General features: G+C 37.0%; 1 protein-coding gene across 1 annotated transcript in view; it reads right to left on the reverse strand.

Annotated features, from left to right (window-relative positions):
* Positions 1–23,620, reverse strand: part of IL1RAPL2 (interleukin 1 receptor accessory protein like 2) — a 1,316,516-nt gene that overhangs the window by 1,230,214 nt on the left and 62,682 nt on the right. The window contains exon 2 of the mRNA XM_072815909.1: positions 3,532–3,632. Within this exon, the coding sequence (XP_072672010.1) occupies positions 3,532–3,613 (82 nt within the window). The 5' untranslated portion in view covers positions 3,614–3,632. The remainder of the gene's footprint in view (positions 1–3,531; positions 3,633–23,620) is intronic.

The following is a 23,620-nucleotide window of genomic DNA, read 5'->3' on the forward strand; positions in this document are numbered from 1 at the left end:
GGTGGGAGTGAATGGGTGACGGGCACTGGGTGTTATTCTGTATGTTAGTAAATTGAACACCAATAAAAAATAAATTAAAAATAAAAAAAAAATAAAAAAAAATGCAAAATGACCCAATCTGGATTCAGAATTAAACATACCTTCTCATCAAACTGGTTACCTTATTCCTTTCTTCCCTGATATGGAGATCCAGGGTTGGGGAGGCTAATGCCAACAATTGCCTAACACAGCTCACATTTTTATGTAGCAACAGCAGCAAAAGTCAGAGAAAAGCAAAGGAGACAGTTTAATGCCCCACCCCAATAAAAACCATGTATACTCTGGGAAAATAATTTTGAGGTAAAAAGAAATAGCTATATAGAAGCCCTTGGATGTCCTCTTCCTGAGAGAGAGTTTTTCTCCCACCCATCCTATTGAAAATTAGTTTTAGGTATATATATACTCTACTATGCATTTCTGCTATTAGCCTTTGTCAAGATATTAGCCAATTCCCTGCCATAAAGAATGGCACCTTTAAGTAAAGTAAACCTATTTTTAATAGACTTTCTGAATAACCTCATCTAGTTTTAAATTTAGAGAATGACAATGGTAAAGGACCTCATGAGTACTCTGTGAAAATGACAAGCTCACATTTGGCCAATCAGCTACAGTCCTTAAAATTAGATGCTATGCATTTTAGGATGTTCTAATGCAATATCAGAGCCATTTTTGCTGTTTTTCTATGCAGGACTGCTAGTCAGGCCTGCCCAGTATGAATGGGTATTACCTAGAAACAAACTATGCTGCAGCTTTAAAAAATGTATATTACCAGAAACTAGAAGGTTCATTTAATATGTGCCCAAACTAAAGTTTTAAAGAAGTTGAGTCTTTTATTCTTTTTCTTGGTTGACAAGCACAGAAGAATCTTCTATCCCTTGGTCCTGTGTCTTGTATGTAAAAGAAGCCTTTGGCATTAGTAGTTATAGAGATCTTAGCTAAAGAGATCCCTGCCTATAATAAACTGCACAAAAATCATTATAACTGCCTTCATATCTCACACTAAACAGTTATAAATGTTAGTGAGTAAAGGGCACAATCATTCATTTTTCACTTGGGGAAAGGGAAGTAGGGGAATAAAATAAAAGTTCTGAGTTCCATTGGTGATTCCAAGAAAAACAATGATGCAAGCCTAAATCCAGAACTCCTTAATTGGTAAAGGCAAAAGACCTCACAGATTTCATGAAACAGAATTTTGTACTACAAATTTGCCAAAGCAGTCTTTAATGTTCTTCAAAAGATAAGGTCAACTCAAATAAAACCATCATAATGAGAGTGCAAATAATTCTATTTTTTTACATAAAATAATATTAACATGAGTATAGGGCCTGGGAAGAGGGTTATGATAGAAGTACCTAAATAGAAAAGAAGAATGAAAAGAACTGCTCCAAAGTACCCCCATTCTCATCACCTATGGGTGAATTAGGATGTCTTTTATTTATACAATACTTGATTTTTGTTTCTGTATTTTGAAATAAGCACCATGAACAGAGACACGTACAAACCAACAACATCAACACATTACTCTTTCCTGCCCACTCCATATACACCATAAATAAGAGCAAGAAGGCATCAGAAAAAGACTAACTGCAATCAAACCATCTCCACTGTCCAGATCTGTAAGAAAAGTTTGTTCCAATATTATAATTGCCATTATTGTCCTAGGAGGTTGCTAAGGGTAAACAGATGGCGGAGAAGAGATTGAAACTAACAAATACATTCATTCTAAGGGGAATAGCTTTTGAGGTAATGCTTCTTCCAAAAAAAGCTCACTGCAAACATGGTACTACTTAGCTACACCAAGAAAATAAAGCTAAGAACCCCTCATAAGCCAAAAATGGCCTCATACTTGATAAGAATAAAGGAGCAAAGCATTAAAAAGTTGATCTTTAAAGGACACCTGTGCACCAATGATAACTTCCTCTATGTATACATATTTTTAACACCCTCTCTCCTCATAAATAATAAGCAAGCAAAGGAAAGAAGACAGATACATGCATACATAGCAACTTGTTTTTGTTTCTTAGTTTGGATTTTACCCGAATTAAACTACCATGACATAAACATCTTTTTAAACTCTTGATCCCTTTTTTCCATTCAAACTCTACTGCAGACATGATGACATAACCAAGTGAGGAAAATGAGATCTGGTCCAACAGGTTACATTTGCTATCTCCAAGCATTTTATTTCAGCAATAATCAATCTGAATCAAGACTTAAAGTAAAAATGTAAACCTCAAAAGTGAGGCAAGGAAAGGCAGCCACATAAAATATGTTAAGTTGGAGATATCATAGGCAAAATGTTACAAACACAGCTGATAAAGAGTCACAATATATATACATAAGTCTTTTTTTTTATATATACATAAGTCTTAAGGGGAGAAAAAAACAATATACTGTCCTACCCTTACCATTCCAGAATCCTTTGGACTTCAGCAGTGTTGTTCTGTTTTACAACCTGTGACCCATTTTTGTGAAAGATTTATTTCTACGTTATCAATTGAAGAACAATATTATTCTTTAGTTATTTCAATTAGCAAGTATTCTCACCTCAGAAAACAAACATTAACCAAACTCCAAGCACTAACCAGCATTTATTGCATTGAAAAATAGGCATGCACTTTATTGCCTGGGTTTTATACTTAATGGGAAAGTAAAAAGCATACATTTAATTCTAGGAAATAATGTAATTAGAAGCTAGCAGAAAGCCCTATGGTAGTCTTTTGTTTCCATGCAATAATACATTTTCCAGTGTTTTACTGGAATGATCGTAGACAGAAAATCAATTATTAAAATCTCATGCATGGTTTGTAATTATAGCTAGACTATATAATCAAAACTGAAAGACATATATATTCAAGTGTTATTAAACAATGTTTAAGCTTTGATTGGGATACCTACTGGCTACAGCTAATCTTTCAGTACAATCATGGCTGCCTGCCAGGCCACCATGTTCTAGGAATAGATATTTCTCCTCAAGAAATTCCTCTTCAGGCAATTAGCTAATATTTCTGAATTTGGAGGCTTTCGGCCTCTGCCTGTTAGAGATTTGGCACAAATGTGAACATGTGCCAAAAAGTGTACCAAAAAATAAAGCTCACTAATACTTGTCAAAAGTTTTAATTTAAACAGCAATGCTGCACACTCAATTGAGAGGCAAAGGATATATATTTTTAAAGGTTTCCTATCTTTTCATTTGCAAATGTTTGCTCCCAGGTGTAAAGTCACTAGCAAATGTAACTAACCCTAAGTAGGCTCTTAACATTTCATTGTCCACTGAAAGTATACTGCAATTGAAATTGAACAAAATTCCACCAGTTCCCCAACAATTTCCCAGGGGTAGGCTAAAATCTCATTCTTATCTTGGCTACTATCCAACATAGCTGGAATTCAAGTACTTCTGTTTAAAGATATTCATAGTTAAGGGCACAAATGCTCTCTGGATGCTCACAAAAACTACATATTTTGATCAAGTAGAATTTGCCAGCAACTTACCAGAATTTCTCTTTGACACCATCCTTAAATTTTTGCTGACTACAGAACAGATCACAAGGGCTAAAAGAAATGGTGGCTTCATTGTTCACTTTCCTTGGCAGCTGAAAAGTCAAAAAAGAATATGAAGTTGAATCACAGATCTTGGCCTCAACAAAATAGGAGCTAAAATTTCACATACCTCAAAGACACATTACAGAAACAATGACATTCTGGTGACTTCTGGCTTTCTTTTTATGTAAATGGAAGAAAACATGAAAGTGCACAGTTCAATCATGCCCTCAGTCACACAAAAACACCTTTTCCAACTACCTAATCTTTTTTTTTTAAAGATTTTATTTATTTATTCATGAGAGGCACAGAGAGAGAGAGAGAGGCACAGGCACAGGCAGAGGGAGAAGCAGGCTCCATGCAGGGAGCCCAACGTGGGACCTGATCCTCCAGGATCAGGCCCTGGGCTGAAGGCGGTGCTAAACCACCGAGACATCTGGGCTGCCCCCAACTATCTAATCTTAAAGTCTAACTCTGTCATTCTTTAGCTCATCTCCTTGCTGTTTTATTCATAAGACTGATGAGCACTTAAGGTTTTTTTATTTATGTCACAAGAAGAGTTTTTACTCAATTTTGACACTGATGTTTTAAAATTAACACTGGGGGGAGGGGGTAGATGGCGGAAGAGTAGGGTCCCCAAGTCACCTGTCCCCATCAAATTACCTAGATAACTTTTAAATCATCTTGAAAACCTACGAGTTCAGCTTGAGATTTAAAGAGAGAACAGCTGGAATGCTACAGTGAGAAGAGTTCGCACTTCTATCAAGGTAGGAAGACAGGGAAAAAAGAAATAAAGAAACAAAAGGCAACCAAGGGGGAGGGGCCCGTGAGGAACCGGGCTAAGGCCAGGGCGAGTGCCCCCAGGACAGGAGAGCTCCCTCCTGGAGAAGCAGGAGCTGCACGAACCTTCCCGGGGCGGGGGGGGGTAAGGCCTCGCAGGGAGTTGGAGCAGGATCCCAGGAGGGAAGGGGATGCCCTCAGGCTCCCTGGGACACTAACAGAGGACCAGCGCCACACCCCATTGGCCAAGCTCCCTAAAGAGCTGCAGCACACGCCCAGCTGGACCCCAGAGCAGCTCGGAGGCGGCTCAGGCAGAGGCTCCCCGCAGAGGGAGCTGCGTGACCCAGGAGCGAGATTCCAGCAGCGCAAGCCCAGGAGCTCCCCCCGGGACAGGCAGAGGCCAGGAGGGCACAGGACAGCAAGGACACTCCGGCCACTGGGCGGCCCCAAGCTGTGGAGATCAGGGGCCCCCGCCAGCGCCCAGAGCATCCAGGCCCCTGGAGACTGAGACCTCCCTAGTTACAGCAGGAACTGACTCCAGGGCTCCAGAGCTGGCCGCTGACACTGTTGTTGTTCCTTCTGGGGCCTCACAGGATAAACAACTCACACTGAGACTCACAGTGGCCTCACAGGATAAACAGGATAAACAACGCCCACTGAGCCCTGCACCAGGCAGGAGGCTGAGCAGCTCCCCTGAGTGCTGACACCTGAGAACCAGCACAGCAGGCCCCTCCCCCAGAAGACCAGCTAGACGGACAGGGGAAAAGCAAATATTGACCAAGCAGCACTGGAAAGCTCCAGGGTAAGTCTAGGTATTTACACTATACAGAATCAGAGGATACTCCCCCTAGTTTTTTTTTTCTGTTTGCCCCCCCTTTTTTTCATTTCTTCTCTTTTTTTTTCCTTCCTCTTTTTTCTTTTTTTCTTTTCTTCTTTCTCTTCTCTCTTTTTCTGCTTTTCCCAATACAACTTGTTTTTGGCCGCTCTGCACTGAGCAAAATGACTAGAAGGAAAACCTCACCTCAAAAGAAAAAATCAGAAACAGTCCTGTCTCCCACAGAGTTACAAAATGTGGATTACAATTCAATGTCAGAAAGCCAATTCTGAGCACTATTATAAAGCTACTGATGGCTCTAGAAAAAAGCATAAAGGACTCAAGAGACTTCATGACTGCAGAATTTAGATCTAATCAGGCAGAAATTAAAAAACAATTGAATGAGATGCAATCCAAACTAGAGGTCCTAACGACGAGGGTTAACAAGGTAGAAGAACGAGTGAGTGACACAGAAGACAAGTTGATGGAAAACAGGGAAACTGAGGAAAAAAGAGACAAACAATTAAAAGATCATGAGGATAGATAAAGGGAAATAAATGAGAGCCAGAGGAAGAAACATTTACCTTTCATTGGGGTTCCAAAGGGCACCGAAAAGGACAGAGGTCCAGAATATGTATTTGAACAAATCATAGATGAAGGGAAGGGAAACAGGCATTCAGATCCAGGAAATAGAGAGATCCTCCCCTAAAATCAATAAGAACCGCTCAACACCTTGACATTTCATAGTGAAGCTTGCAAATTCTAAGGATAAAGAGAGGATCCTTAAAGCAGCAAGAGACAAGAAATGTCTAACTTTTATGGGGAGAAATATTAGATTAACAGCAGACCTCTCCACAGAGACCTGGCAGGCCAGAAAGGGCTGGCAGGATATATTCAGGGTCCTAAATGAGAAGAACATGCAGCCAAGAATACTTTACCCAGCAAGGCTCTGATTCAGAATAGAAGGAGAGATGAAGAGCTTCCAAGATAGGCAGAAACTGAAAGAATATGTGACCACCAAACCAGCTCTGCAGGAAATATTAAGGAGTACCCTGTAAAAGAAAGAGGAAGTCCAAGGAAACAATCCACAAAACAGGGACTGAATAGGTATCATGATGACACTAAACTCATATCCTTCAATAGTAACTGTGAATGTGAATGGGCTTAATGACCCCATCAAAAGGCGCAGGGTTTCAAACTGGATAAAAGCAAGACCCATCTATTTGCTGTCTACAAGAGACTCATTTTAGACATAAGAACACCTACAGCCTGCAAATAAGAGGTTGGAGAACCATGTACCATTCAAATGGCCCTCAAAAGAATGCAGGGGTAGCCATCCTTATATAAGATAAACTAAAGTTTATCCCAAAGACTGTAGTGAGAGGTGAAGAGGGACACTATTTCATACTTAAAGGATCTATCCAACAAGAGGACTTAAGAATCATCAATATATATGCCTCGATGTGGGAGCTGCCAAATACATCAATCAATTAATAACCAAAGTGAAGACATACTGAGATAATAATACACTTATACTTGGCGACTTCAATGTAGTGCTTTCTACAGTCGATAGGTTTTCTAAGCAAACATCGCCAAAGAAACAAGAGCTCTAAATGATACACTGGACCAGTGGGATTTCACAGATATTTACAGAATTTTACATGCAAATGCAACTGAATATACATTCTTCTCAAGTGCACATGGAATGTTTTCCAGAATAGACCACATACTGGGTCACAAATCAGGTCTGAAACATTACCAAAGATGGGGATTATCTCCTGTGTATTCTCAGACCATAATGCTTTGAAATTAGAACTAAATCACAAGAAGACGTTTGGAAGGACTTCAAACACATGGAGGTTAAAAACCCTCCTGCTAAAAGACAAAACGGTCAACCAGAAAATTAGAGAAGAATTAAAAAGATTCATGGAAACTAATGAGAATGAAGATACAACCATTCAAAATCTTTGGGATACAGCAAAAGCAGTCCTCAGGGGGAAATACATGGCAATACAAGCATCCCTCCAAAAACTGGAAAGAACTCAAATACAAAAGCTAACATTGCACCTAAAGGAACTAGAGAAAAAACAGCAAATAGATCCTACACCCAGCAAAAGAAGAGAGTTAATAAAGATTTAAGCAGAACTCAATGAAATAGAGACCAAGAGAACTGTGGAACAGATCAACAAAACCAGGAGTTGGTTCTTTGAAAGAATTAAGAAGATAGATAAACCATTAGCCAGCCTTATTAAAAAGAAGAGAGAGAAGACTCAAATTAATAAAATCATGAATGAGAAAGGAGAGATCACTACCAACACCAAGGAAATACAAACGATTTTAAAAACATATTATAAGCAGCTATATGCCAATAAATTCGGCAATCTAGAAGCAATGGACACATTTCTGGAAAACCACAAACTACCAAAACTGGAACAGGAAGAAATAGAAAACCTGAACAGGTCAATAATCAGGGAGGAAATTGAAGCAGTCCTCAAAAACCTCCCAGGACACAAAAGTCCAGGGCCAGATGGCTTCCCTGGAGAATTCTATCAAATGTTTAAAGAAGAAACCATACCTATTCTACTAAAGCTGTTCGGAAAGATAGAAGGAGATAGAATACTTCCAAACTCGGTCTATGAGGCCAGCATCACCTTAATTCCAAAACCAGACAAAGACCCCACCAGAAAGGAAGATTATAGAAAAATGTCCCTGATGAACATGGATGCAAAAATTCTCAAAAAGATACTAGCCAATAGGATACAACCATATATTAAGAAGATTATTCCCCATAACCAAGTAGGATTTATCCCCACGATGCAAGGCTAGTTCAACACTTGCAAAACAATCAATGTGATTCATCATATCAGCAAGAGAAAAACCAAGAACCATATGATCCTCTCAATAGATGCAGAGAAAGCATTTGATAAAACACAGCATAAATTCCTGATCAAAACTCTTTAGAGTGTAAGGATAGAGGGAACATTCCTCAGCATCTTAAAAGCCATCAACAAAAAGCCCACATTCTTAATGGGGAAACACTGGAAGCTTTTCCTCTAAGATCAGCAACATGACAGGGATGTCCACTCTCACCACTGCTATTCAACATAGTACTAGAAGTCCTAGCCACAGCAATCAGGCGACAACAAGAAATAAAAGGCATTAAAATTGGCAAATAAGAAGTCAAACTCTCCGTCTTTGTAGATGACATTATACTGTACATAGAAAACCCAAAAGACTCCACCCCAGGATTGCTAGAACTCATACAGCAATTTGGTAGCGTGTCAGGATACAAAATCAATGCCCAGAAATCAGTGGCATTTCTATGCACTAACAATGAGACTGAAGAAAGAGAAATTAAGGAGTTAATCCCATTTATAATTGCATCCAAAAGCATAAGATACCTAGGAATAAACCTAACTAAAGAGGTAAAGGATCTATACCCTAAAAACTATAGAACACTTCTGAAAGAAATTGAGGAAGACACAAAGAGATGGAAAAATATTCCATGCTCTTGGATTGGAAGAATTAATATTGTGAAAATGTCAATGTTACCCAGGGCAATTTACACGTTTAATGCAATCCCTATCAAAATACCATGGACTTTCTTCAGAGAGCTGGAGCAAATTATTTTAAGATTTGTGTGGAATCAGAAAAGACCCCTAATAGCCAGGGGAATATTAAAAAAGAAAACCATAGCTGGGGGCATCAAAATACCAGATTTCAGGTTGTACTACAAAGCCGTATTCATCAAGACAATGTGGTACTGGCACAAAAACAGACACACAGATCAATGGAACAGAATAGAGAATCCAGAAGTGGACCCTCAACTTTATGGTCAACTAATATTCGACCAAAGAGGAAAGAATATCCACTGGAAAAAAGATAGTCTCTTCAATAAATGGTGCTGGGAAAATTGGCCATCCACATGCAGAAGAATGAAACTAGACCACTCTCTTGCACCATACACGAAGATAAACTCAAAATGGATGAAAGATCTAAATGAGAGACAAGATTCCATCAAAATCCTAGAGGAGAACACAGGCAACACTCTTTTTGAACTTGGCCACAGTAACTTCTTGTAAGATACATCCATGAAGGCAAGAGAAACAAAAGCAAAAAGGAACTATTGGGACTTCATCAAGATAAGAAGCTTTGCACAACAATAGAAACAGTCAACAAAACTCAAAGACAACCTACAGAATGGGAGAAGATATTTGCAAATGACATATCAGATAAAGGGCTAGTATCCAAGATCTATAAAGAACTTATTCAACTCAACAGCAAAGAAACAAGCAATCCAATCATGAAATGGGCAAAAGACATGAACAGAAATCTCACTGAGGAAGACATAGACCTAGCCAACAAGCCCATGATAAAATGCTCCGCATCCCTTGCCATCAGGGAAATACAAATCAAAACCATAATTAGATACCACCTCACACCAGTGAGAAGGGGGAAAATTAACAAGGCAGGAAACCACAAATGTTGGAGAGGATGTGGAGAAAGGGGAACCCTCTTGCACTGTTGGTGGGAATGTGCAATGGTGCAGCCACTCTGGAAAACTTTGTGTAGGTTCCTCAAAGAGTTAAAAATTGATCTGCCCTATGACCCAGCAATTGCACTGCTGGGGATTTATCCCAAAGATACAGATTCCGTGAAATGCCGGGACACCTGCAACGTGATGTTTCTAGCAGCAATGTCCACAATAGCCAAACTGTGGAAGGAGCCTCGGTATCCATCGAAAGATGAATGGATAAAGAAGATGTGTTTTATGTATACAATGGAATATTACTCAGCCATTAGAAATGACAAATACCCACCATTTGCTTGGACGTGGATGGAACTGGAGGGTATTATTTGAGTGAAATAAGTCAATTGGGAAAGGACAAACTATATCATCTCATTAATTTGGGGAATATAAATAATAGTGAAAGGGAATAAAGGGGAAAGGAGAAAAAATGATTGGGAAATATCAGAAAGGGAGACAGAACATGAGAGCTCCTAACTCTGGGAAACGAACTAGCGGTGGTAGAAAGGGAGGTGGGCAGGGTGTGGGCTTTACTGGGTTACGGTCACTGAGGGGAGCATTTGATGGGATGAGCACTGGGTGTAATTCTATATATTGGGAAATTGAACACCAATAAAAAATAAATTTATAAAAAAATAAATAAGAAATACAATTAACAACACTGAAGCACCCTGGGTTGCTCAGCGGTTTAGCGCCGCCTTCAGTCCAGGGCATGATCCTGGAGATCTGGGTTGGAGTTCCACATCAGGCACCCTGCATGGAGCCTGCTTCTCCCTCTGCCTGACCCCCCCCCCCTGAATAAATAAATAGAATTTTACAAAAGAAAAGAAAGAAAAAAAAGAAAAGAAAAGAAAAGATTAACGATACTGAATGTTAAACCATTGGAATGAAACTGTTCCAAAGCCAAAAATAACTGTAAAAAGTTTTGAATTGGACTGAAATATCGTTAAGGGCCCCTGACTCACAAAAGGGAAAGAGGTTGAATAAAATACCATCAGTAGGCATTTGAGAGAAAAACAAAACCCTTTTTACTGTTTATTCTCATTGAGTTAAGACTTCTCAGTAAATTGAGTACCCATATATGGATGCATCTGGGATCCCCTAACAATCAGAATATAAGCACCACAGAGGTACATTGGGCTTATCATAAACCCAAGACATAAAAAAATGGCAAAAGAGACAATGAAGATGAAAGCATAATGATCCCCAAAATAATGGGTAAAAGCAAATCTGAGTGGAAACACAAGAAAAGTCTCTGGATATCATTTTTTAAAAATATGTTATTTATTTATTTGACAGAGAGCACATAAGCAATGGGAACAGGAGTAGAAGCAGGAGGGAGAGAAGCAGACTTACCACAGAGCGGGGAGCCTGATGTGGGCTGCAACCCAGGACTCTGGGATCATGACCTGAGCTGAAAGCAGACGTTTAACCAACTGAGCCACCCAGGAGCCCCTGGATATCATTTTAAAAATCCAGAATCCCAAATAAAGATTTTTTTTGAATAATTGGTCTTTACCTAAAAGTCTAGAATCTTACCCAGAATGTGAGAGTAACAGGATGATACCAAGTGTTGAGTGAGATCATCTATTCCCAGAATTGACCTCAGAATGATATCCACCTAATATCCTAAATTCAGAAAACTTCCAGAATTTGGGGTCTAAGGCCACCCATTCAGCTGTCCAATGCAGCTAGTTCTCATCATCCCATCCCCACTCCATCAATAAGCAAAGAAGCCTGAGAAAGAGGAGAAGGCCACCCTTTGATAATTATGGCAGGCTTTCCTTTTCCAATTGACATGCTAGACTTCTCCTATACCACTGGAACAGTGATAAAGCACCTTGAGGAAAGATGGTGTATTGGAGATTTCAGGTGACAAAAGAAACTGGTATTAATCCCTAACAACACATACTAAATTTCTGGGTCCCAAGAAGCATGGAAGGTGGATTTGGCATATTATAAAAATCCAAGTTGATTGGATAAATAAATGATTGTTGCTAGAGGGTTTGCAGCATGCAGCAAGATGAGTACACTTGAGAAGAAAGTAATATGATGCCACTGGCTGAAGTTCTTGAGAGAAAAATTAATCAAATTTTGCAAGGGACTTACAATGCTCAGAGGAGATGCTGGGGGGATCATCTCATCATCAAGCCTGTTATAACAACTACCTATTTATATAGTGCCCATAGACAGCTAGAAGACCTAACCAAGGAGAAGACACAGGCAGTCACAAACATGTGTTTTTTCCTTTGCCTATTTCCTAGTCATTTATCTCCCAATGCAACACCAAATGAGAAGACACAGAGAAAAGAGGAGGAAGAAGGAGAGATCTGTGAAAGCCCACCATTCACCCTCCAAATTCCCAGCCACTAGTGCTACATGTCTTAGCTGTTTGAATGAAGAGACAATATTTGAATCAGACAGGAGCTTAGAGTAAAGACAAAGGCTTTAAAATCAAAATGAAACTCTGAAAACACCTGGAAAGTTATAGAATTAGACTGAAATATTTATCAATGTTGCTATCTCCTCATGGAAAAAGGTACAGTAGGTACAACAAATAGTAATCACTGTGAAAAATAATACTATTTTGTGGTTTATACTTTAATGAGTTAAAACTCTTAGTGAATCAGCTACATTTATTAGCTTGGTTGTTTCTGTCCACTCCTTGACCACTAGAATATAAACTTCATGAAGATAGTCACTTAGTCATTAACTTGTATCCTCAGCAACTAGTGTAGAACTTGACATGTAATAGATTATCAATAAATATTTCAATGAATAAAAGAAGAATATCAATGTAGATAATATCATATTAGGGTTTCAATAATACAAATAAATGGCAGCTTTCAATGTCATTTTTCAAGTTATCCATTTGTTTGAAATAGAAAACCTATTATCAAATATGTAATTATTTAAATCCAAGACATGTTGTATCTCCTGCTATAGTAGACACTGCTGGTACCCTACATATCCTCTTGGCCTACTCCAAAAGTCATTTGCAAAAGACTTCCTATATTTCTCTACCAGAGGGGTTTCTCTATCTACAAAAGTAGCTTCAACAGAAGAGAAGGCAGGTTGTTAACAACCCATGAGTTACTGTCAGTCAGTGATGAGAGTTAGTGAATAAACAGTACAACTCGCTCACCCCTTGGTATATTCCCATAAAACTGAGTGGGAAACTGCTCATTAACACACACTTTATTTGCTTTTCCTCCCTTCCAGTCTGACTTTTCCATTCCCTTGCAGCACTTTCTGGAATCACTTCCCAAATTACTTACTTATATCCAAATCCTTGTCTTTGAGTCTGTTTTTGGGAGAACCCAAACCAAGACTCTGAAAAGACCATTATGGACTCAACATAATCCTTTATTTTACATAAAATTTATTTGTCCAATTTCCAACTCAGAAAATTATGTAGGCTGTGGACTTTCAAAAGATGGTTTATTATTCAAAATTTTCCTAAACCACAGGCACACTCTTGCTGTCCTGTCTTGTCTCTCAATTTAGAACTTATGTTATTCCCAGTGACTTCAATCAGAACATTGGTTCATCTCTGATTTAATGCTTTCTGCTGTATATACTCAGTTACCAACTCAATCTTGCTGATTAGATATTAGAAGTGTGCCATGCTCCTCTTACCTACAACTCATCCTATCCATGATTGCACCTTTCCTACTTCTGTCTCCTAGTCAGTCACACAAACATGAGGGTAAACAACAGATATACTTCTCGTCCAATCATTTTGTTTTTCACTTCCAATACAGTATTCAATAAATGACATGAGATTTTCAATACTTTATTACAAAATAGGCCTTATTTGAGATGACTTTGCCCAACTGTAGGCTAATATAAGTGCGCTGAGTAAGTTTAAGGTAGGCTAGGCTAAGCTGTGACATTTGATAGGTTAGGTGTTTAAAATGCATTTTCAACTTATGATATTATCAGCTTATGATGGGTTAATCAATATGTAGCCCTTTTGTAAGTCAAGGAAAATCTGTATTTTATCATAATAATTATTGTAATGTATTGAGCTTTTGTGTGTGCCAAACACTGCACTAAACTTTTATATGATATTTTATCCTATCAATGACTTTAGAGGTGTCATTATCCCCATTTTACTTTTTAAGAAACTTATATAGAACTTACTCAAGATCATGACAATAGTAAATTAAGGAAAAGAAGATCTGAATTTAGGTCTATGTGATTACAAAGCCCAAGCTCTTAACCACTACTAAACTATTTTTTGTCATTAATTCTACGGGGAATAGCTTGAGGTCATTATCCCCATTTTACTTTTTAAGAAACTTATATAGAACTTACTCAAGATCATGACAATAGTAAATTAAGGAAAAGAAGATCTGAATTTAGGTCTATGTGATTACAAAGCCCAAGCTCTTAACCACTACTAAACTATTTTTTGTCCTAGGAGTCAGATGCCTTGGGAGTCATACGCCAAGTTTAAGACTATAAAACATCGTTCTTTGCCTTCAAGGACCTACAACTTCACTGTGGAGATGCATGCATACTAGAGTGCTTAGTCAAGTGCAAGACAGTGAAGAATAACCCATATATGTTAAGTGCTAAGGGAATGTAGATTAAGAGAAGTATTTTGCAGCATGTTCAATAGGTGATTCAGATTTCCTATCAAAAGTGAAAAGCTGCCAAATGGCCAATTCAAACAGTCAAAAAGAGCCAGTGTAATCAATCTCCTAGCAGTGTTCATCTGCAACAGCAATCGGTCTTTTTAAAGGTTTTATTTATTTATTTATGAGAGACACACAGAAAGAGGCAGAGACACAGGCAGAGACACAGGCAGAGGGAGAAGAAGGCTCCTTGCAAGGAGCCCGATTTGGAACTCAGTCCTGGACCTGGAGATCACGCCCTGAGCCGAAGGCAGATGCTCAACTGCTGAGCTACCCAGGCATCCACATAATGGCAATCAGTCTTAAACATCATCATTGATCAAGGACTGTCTCAGAACTGTGACCACTGGGCTCCCAACATATGGTTTCACACATCTCTTTAAATGTGTCAGAAGCATCTCCGGTTATGCCCTGAAAATCTTACACTGAAATTCAGGTTTATTACATTATAACTTTTTCCTCTTGGTGATTTTACAACTAACTTACTGTTGTGTGTAGAAAATGTGTAGGAGCATGTATAATACTTTATATGATGGCAATTATGCTGCTACTCAATTATTTCAAAATTACTTTTTTTCCCCAAAAAAGAATCTTCTACCTACTATGGATATAAATACATAAGGGCTCTTACTCCTGAAGTTCATATTCCCCTGGGGCTGTTTTTACTGATTTCCTAAGGTTAGGATTTAAAAATCTCAAAAGGCCACATGAGGAATTCTAAAGACTGGAGATGCTGGCACAATGGCTAATGAAGGCATTAATATTCCTCTCCTCAGAGTACCAAATCCTTGATATGAGTAGGGCCATATTTTCAAGAGTTTTTAAAAATGTAATTAAACTAAATCTTTTGACAGATAATTGTAATGATAATGTTATGCTCAAATGGTTTTCAAGTCTAGTTTGTAAATTACCTTCTCCACTTTACTCTTTTCCTCCCTTAAAATAGAAAGTATGTCAGGTTCCTGCTTCATGTTAAGTTTTTAAAGTATCTGTATTGCATACTTACTAATTCTAGAAAGCAAAACAAGTTTAATTTATGAATATATTTTGACACAATTAAAAGACCCAACTAGATTTATTAGCTAGGTTGCAGAGAATATACAATTATATCATTTCTTAATTTCTTGCCATCAGAGACAATGTGGTATTTACAGTGTTTTCCAATCATTTGTACTAGCCAGTCATATATATTATATAATCTCCCAACAAATTGGAAATTATGAAGACACAGACACACAGCCTACATGTATATCACAGATGTATTAAAGAGAATTAACTTTTAGACACAGTTTTATAGTCAACACACATTTGTTTTAATTTCTAATACAGTAGCCCCCTCTTAGCCAGAGGGGATATGTTCCAAGAACCAAGTGAATGCCTAAAACCACAGGTGGTGTCAAACCCTATATAAACCATGTTTTTTCCTATATGTACATACATATGATAAAGTCTAATTTATAAATTAGGAACAATTAGAGATTAATAACAGTAATTAATAATAGAACAATTATAAAAATATGCTGTAATAATAGTTATGTGCATGTGATCTGTTTCTCTCTTAATGTACTGTACTTTCTTCTTGTGATGTATGATGTGAGATGGTAAAAAGCCTATGGGACAAGATGAAATCAGGTGAATGATGTAGGGGTTGTGACACAGTTTTAGGCTACTACTGACCCTCTGATGCTAGGTTAGAAGGAGGAACATCTGCTTCCAGAATGAGGATCATCTGCTTCCAGACCATAGTTGACTGAGGATAACTGAAACCATACAAAGTAAAATCATAGATGAGAGGGATAATGTATCTTCTAATTCTGCAGTCATCTATAATAAAGCATGATATTCACACAGAGATGGCCTTGAGGTTCTACTAGACTGTCAATCAGAAAATAAATATGCAATAATATAAATGATATTCTACTTAGTAAGAAGGGAAAATTGGTTCTCAATTTGACTCAAACTTGGAAAAGACCTCAATAGTTATATAATTCAACCACCAACCAATTAAGAAATCCTTTTTATACTGTATCTACACTATCCTCAAGTACTTCCTACCATATGAAAACAACTGTAAGAAGCAGCAGCCCATCTATTATTAGCTCTAATAGTAAGAAATGGATGTAGAAAGAGAGAGACATGGAGACTGAAACCAAAAGAGCCAGAAATACGGAAGTAAGAAAACAGAGACAGCTAAAGATAGAGAGACAGATGGATAGGAAACAGATGGAAAGAGAAAAAATACACACAGAGGAGAAATGTGGAGATAGAGAAAACATACAGAAGCAGAGAGAAAAAGAAAGAAATGGAGATACAAAAAGTTGAAATAATGAGAAAGAGAAAAGAACAAGAGAAAAGAAAAATAACGATGGAGGAAATTCTGAGAGATAGCAGAAGAGACAAGGAAGGCAAAAAAAAAAAAAAGAAGTAAATATAAAGGGAAAAAATGGTTGTAAGCAACTATAGAGATCCAAGAGCACAGCAAAAAGTTTCTCCAACTAGTCTATTTTCTGTGGTGATTATATAGCCTGCAGTTTTTAGTTTAGTATATAGTCCCCCAAAATAGAGTCTTCATTTCACAGCCTTCCTTGCAACTGCATATAGACAGGTAATTGCATTCTGATTATTAAGATGTAACCAGAAGTGTCATGCGCAAGAGGGATTAGTTGTTTTCAGTGTTACTCTAGTCAGCAAACTTAGTAGTAGTGGGTATAAGGTTTTATAAGCTGTTTAGACAAAGAAGTCTATGATCATTACTCATTTTTACGTGGTTTCTAAATCCCTCATTATATCCCTCATTATACTCTTTCTTCCTTCAATACAAATATTTGTCAAAATTTTTCTCAAAATATAATGTACACTTCCATACACTGGAAGTGAGATTTTTAAGATTTTTTTTGAGATTTTAAATTGATAGAGCACTTTGGAAGGCAAATTGTCAGGACTTAGCAAAATTTAAAGTGCTCAGGATTTCCTTTGCTAGGAATTTATATTACAGATATCTAAATACATATGCATGTATATGCATGTTCAAGGATGGTCAATGAAGTATATATTATAATAGTCAAAATCAGGGGAAAAAACAAGTACCCCTCCATAGAAGAGTAGTTGAATAAAGTATGGTATATGCATACTATAGAATACTTTACAGCTATTAAACAGACTGAAGTAGAGTTGTACATTACTATAAGTAGCTCTATAACTTATGGAAAACAAATATGATCCCATAATTAATGGAAAAATCTATGTATGTAAATGTGCATGTGTGTATGGAAATTTATAGAAAAAGGTTAATGTAACTCTTGGGAGTAGGAAAAAGTCTAATATTGAAGTGTAAATTTCACTTTTTATATAGACATGGTAGTCATTAATTCAGTTATCTAAATATTTAAATCTCTTTGCCTTCAGGCATAGGATAGTATTGCACTTCTTGGCCCCATTATGATTGATGGAGCATGTGACTGATTCTGGCCAATTACTTATGAGCAAAAGTTATTGCTCCCACTTGTATTTTACTTTCAGGCAAGAGCATTTATTTGCCAATGTGCCTTCTACAAACTATCTTTCCCTCTGCCACAGTGAGTGGTAATGTTTAAAATAGTGATTGTTCCATCAGTATGGGTAATAGAATGAAAATTTTTAGAGCATATCTCACAGCCAATGTTACATAAGTGAGAAATAAAATTTTGCTGTTATAAGCCACCATGATTTGGGGATTATGATGATAGAGTAATTTAATTATCTTGATTGATACAATTGAAATATTTAAAATTTACATTGAAATAAATATACTTTATGGGTATATTATTATAAAAATTATTATGATGCCCAGAGCAGCACAAAATATTCTGTACACAGACAATACAAAATGTAACCAGAGTATTATATACCATGATCTAGATTCAATATACTGACTAGAATGTAACCATTTCAAGGACAAGAACTATTATTTTTATCTTTTTTGCATTCCCAGCACCATTTCTGACTAGAACACAGTAGGCATATAACACATTCCTCTTAAATGTTTAATTATTTTACCCTAACTTATAATTTTATATTAATCCCTATTAAATATCAATATATTAGTTTTAGTCTAACTAAACCAGTTCAAATCATAAGGCTAGTACTCATTGTTATTGACTCATCTAGCTTTGGGTCACCAAACATTTTATAAGTGTGTTCTTTTTGTCTCCAATTAAGTCAATCATAGAAAATTCTGAATAAGACATAGAACAGAGGTTGCTTGGGTGGCTCAGTGGCTTAAGCTTCTGACTCTTGGTTTTCTCTTAGGTACTCATCTCTTGATCCTGAGTTCAAACTCTGCATCAGACTCTGCACTTAACATGGCGTCTACTTCAGCTTCTCTTTCCCTCTCCCTCCACCCCTCCCACCACTGTCAAATAAATGAATAAAATCTTTAGAAAAAAAATAAATACAACAAAGACCTATAGATTGTCACTATACACCTCTCTATATGTTGGCATCGATCATTAATCTGATTGATCAACTGGGTATGAATTCACTTATGTACCAGAATCTAGTTAGCTAGCCCATATTGGGATATCTTGTCATGAGAGATTATTCATTTGATAAACCAGGCTTTCATATAATATATTAAATAACTCTATCAAAAGCAAACAACAGGTTTGTTTAGTCTGACTTGATTCTAAGATCCATTAAGTTATGCATTTGATGAATTTATTGTGTGCCAACAACAGGGATACAAATGGGAACGTAATAGGTATGGTATCTATCTTCTATGTAATCATGGTCTAGTAGAAGAGAAAAACAGTTAATAACAATGAATTGTTTTAAATGTAATGAAGGGAGAGATACAGAGTGTCTTGAAGGCCAAGAGGGGAAAAAATCAAATCCACATTTAGGAGAAAAAGAAAGCTTTCTGGGTAAAGTGACTTCTAAGCTGAAACCGAGAACATGAAAGGAAAGATTGTTCTGAGAGAGCATGGCACATTACAGAACTGAAATGAGTTCAATGCAGCAGAACCATAGTGTTGGATAGGAGGAAAAGGGAAAGTTGATACTAGAGAGGTGAGCAAGGGTCAGATCATGTAGAGATTAAGTTGTCTATAGTACATCTGAGCATGGATGTTCAGTGAGAAATTGGAAATACTGATAGGAGAAGAAAAGGGACTTGGGGATATATATGTGGTAGTCTTAAACATTGAAATGGTATTTAATGTCACAGGAGTCATCAAATTACCAAAGGATAGAGGCAAAATAAAAAGGTGGCTAAGGATAGATCCTTGTGAAACACCAACATTTAAAAGATGAGCAGGTTCATAGAAGTCTACAAAAGTGACTGAGAAAAAAACCAACAAGAGAGATACAAGGGAAACTAGGATAAAAGCCAAGAGAATAGCATATTTCAAGAATGACAACTATGTTAAATGCTACTGGGTAATCAAGTAAGTCAAAAACTAAGAACTGTCCTTTATGTGTAGCCAAGGAAAGGCTATTAGCCAAGAGAAGACTTCCAAAAACAAATGAGTGGAGCATCAGGGCTAGAATCAGACTGTATAAACTAAAGAGTAAATTGAAGGTAAGGAAGTAGAACAGTGAGTGAGTAGAGACAACTATCACAAAGATTAGCTGTGATAGGAAAGAGGGTAACTTTACAGCATAGGGTCAGAGAAAAATTTTTTGAAAATAAACTTATTTTTCTCATGATTAGACTGGGGTTATAGGTTTTAGGGAATAATACCATAAGAGTTTTTTCTTTGGTGAGTAAGAGAGATTTGAATAAGCTCTATATGCTGAGGGAAAGGAGCCAGTAAAATAAAACACATGGTTAATTTACCATTTAGGAGCAAAAATCCTAAAGAAATACATGAATAAGAAAAAGTTTCTGGAGCTCAAGTGGAAAGATTTGCCATACACTGGAGGATTTTTTGATCTTAGATTAGAAATGGAAGGAAGGTAGAAATGATAAGTGAAGGTATAGGTAAGTTTGTAGATTGTGTGGTAGGAAGTTGCCATCTTGTGGCTTACATTTTCTGTGAAACAGCTGGCAAGTTTATCTAAAGAGAGGGTTGGGTAGGAGAACTGAGGAGGCATGTACTTTTTTCAAAAGTTAAACAGTTCACTCTAGGGCTTTTCTAGCATTGGATATTAAATTCAGCAATCTAAATTTCTGGAGTCCACATTTTTGCTTTTCTTTTTAATTAACACATTTAACTATATCTAATATTTTTGTGCTTTCATTGTTTCTATGACTCATTGCAAATTTTTTTTTCATGTAACTATAGAACTGAGTGGTAGCAGCTAAAAGGGCACCTTCTCAGTTGATCACCACACCAACTTTTCTAATCCCATTAATCCTTATACCTTCTTTTTTCCATGCTTTTTTCCATACAGTTAATTGAGGTTTTATAGTATTTTAAGAAATAATTTAATTTAATTATCCTTGTGCAAAATATGGGGAAATTGAGATTCAATGAGGTAAATAACTTTCAATATGGCAAGAAGCCAGTTGGAGACAGAATAAGCAATTCATATTTGTAAAATTCCTTTCTTGTCTATCATAAATAGCAGTGACTATTGACTGTTGATAGATAAATGGATAGACAGACAGGAAATGGGGTTAAACTCCTTGAAATATTCAGTATCAAGGACACTGTATATAATTTTAAATGCCATGTAATAAAAACAACATGGAGCTGTCAGAAAGAATATTTATATTAATGAACTTTCCTCTAATAGTTCAATGCATCTAATTTGTGCTTCTGTGTTTAAATGACAGTACTTAGTTCTACAATATCCTGTTTCCTATATTTTTAATTATAAAAGGATGATGAAAACATTGTGCCCAGGACACATTATAAAATAATGCATATTTTGTCATATTAAGTGAGCTGTACAACAGGGTTTTGAGTGATGGAAGGTATGTATCATGCTTTATCTGGGTTATTGACTACTGTGAAGTAGGTCAATGTAGCCTTTTGGGGACAGTTTTGCTTATTAGATGAATGAACGTGGCCTAGTTACCTACACACTCTGACCTCCCATTTACTCATCTAAAAATAGTGGTAATAGTAATACCTACTTTATAAGGTTATTGCTTGTATTATATTGTATATAATACATACTAAATGCCTAACCCATTATCAGATACAGCATCAGCCATCAGTACATGTTAGCTATTGTTAACGGTATTGTTATTAATTCTGCTTGGGGAAGTCATAGAAAGTTTTGGATAGGGGGGTGACACCGGGAGAAGGAAAATAAGTTTGGCAGGAGGTCATGGGGCCAAAGGGGAGAGCAGTACAGACAGACTAACTTTGTGTGTGTGTATGTGCACATACATGTGCATACATGTCTTGGGCAGAGCAGAGAATGCATTTTATATGGACATGAAGCATTATGACTTAATAATATCTCCTCACTGGCCAATAGCTATAAGATTTTGAAGTTACACCTAGACAAAAGAAAAGTATAAGTACCCCTTTTTCTCTCTCTTTCATTTTTCAGAAAGGAGAAAAGTTTATCCTGCTGTCCTACAATTTGTGTCCACTGCCACCATAAAGCATGAACCCAGGGGTCTACTTACACCCTCCAATTGGATAACCACACTCTTTTCTGCAGAAATAGTTGTTGAGGTTTTTCCCCTTTAAAATTTCCTTTCTTAACCTCTTTAGGATCCCATGTATCAACTGGTTCACCAGACATAATAATACTTGAAAAGGAGCCAATGGAGAAAGCTAAAGACTGATCCTTGGTTATGTGCATTTTTAACTTAGTCTCCTAGAGACTAATTCAATAAATTAATGGTACTTATTTTTATAATAACAATTGTTATTATCATCATCATAATTATTAACCTGGAAATCTTATTTCCATATTTACTGGTTTTCTCATTCCTTTTCAATATAGCCCAAAACTTTCCTGAAAATGCTGAACTGAACCTTGGGATCACCCCATTTTTTTCTTAAAGCCTTTCAAAAATTTACCCCTCTCTCCCATCTAATATTCTATTTTGTGATTGCCCTTTTTCTGATCAACGCTGGTAGCATCTATCAAATTAACAAGAATCTTTAAAATAACAATCTACCTCAATATTAAAAAGCCTGAGGTAGAACAAACACTAATATACTGGCAATGAGAATATAAATTAGCATTCATTTTCTGGAGAGCAAATTAGCTATTCTGTTTGTATAATAACCTTTAAAAATTACTATCTCAGATAATGCAAAGACTCATGTACAATGATGTTATTTTAGCATTATCTCTAATAACAAAAACATATAATATCCAAAAATATAGAAAAGGTTAGATCAATTATAATATATCTTTATAATGGAACACGATTCTGGCTTAAGGCAAAATTTCAGGCAAAAAATTCAAATCCTTTAACCCAGTATATCTTAAGAAAATAATCTAAAATTTAATTAAAGATTTATGCATTATTATGTTCATTTTAGACATATTTATAGTACCAAAGTTGAAAATAATCTAGATATCTGTGATGCCTGGGTGGCTCATCAGTTGAGCATCTGCCTTTGGCTCAGGGTGTGATCCCAGGGTCCACGATCAAGTTCCACATCAGGCTTCCTGCATAGAGCCCGCTTCTCCCTCTGCTTATGTCTCTGCCTCTCTCTCTCTCTCTCTCTCTCTCTCTCTCTGTCTCTCATGAATAAATAAAATCTTTTTTTAAAAAAAATAATCTAGATATCCAATAATAGGAAACTTGTTAAATAAACTATAGCATACTCATATGGTATAATATTATATATTTATTAACAATTAGGTGTTCAAAAATTTTAATGATATGGGAAATGCTCTTGATGTAATGCTAAGGGCAATTAAGATACAAAACTGTAAATACAGAATTATATGCATAAAAGGATTTATGCACAAAGATTAGAGTATGATTTATAACATCAAAACTTAAGAAGCAGAGGGAGGGGCAAGATGGCGGAAGAGTAGGGTCTCCAAATCACCTGTCTCCACCAAATTACCTAGAAAACCTTCAAATTATCCTGAAAATCTATGAATTCGGCCTGAGAATTAAAGAGAGAACACCTGGAATGCAACAGTGAGAAGAGTTCGCGCTTCTATCAAGGTAGGAAGACAGGAAAAAAGAAATAAAGAAACAAAGGCCTCCAAGGGGGAGGGGCCCCGCGAGGAGCCGGGCTAAGGCCAGGGCGAGAGTCCCCAGGACAGGAGAGCCCCGTCCCGGAGACGCAGGAGCTGCACCAACCTTCCCGGGCGAAAGGGGCTCCCAGGGAGTTGGAGCAGGACCCAGGAGGGCGAGGATGCCCT

This window comes from Canis lupus, chromosome X (genome assembly GCF_048164855.1).
Source record: "Canis lupus baileyi chromosome X, mCanLup2.hap1, whole genome shotgun sequence".
Lineage (NCBI taxonomy): Eukaryota > Metazoa > Chordata > Mammalia > Carnivora > Canidae > Canis > Canis lupus.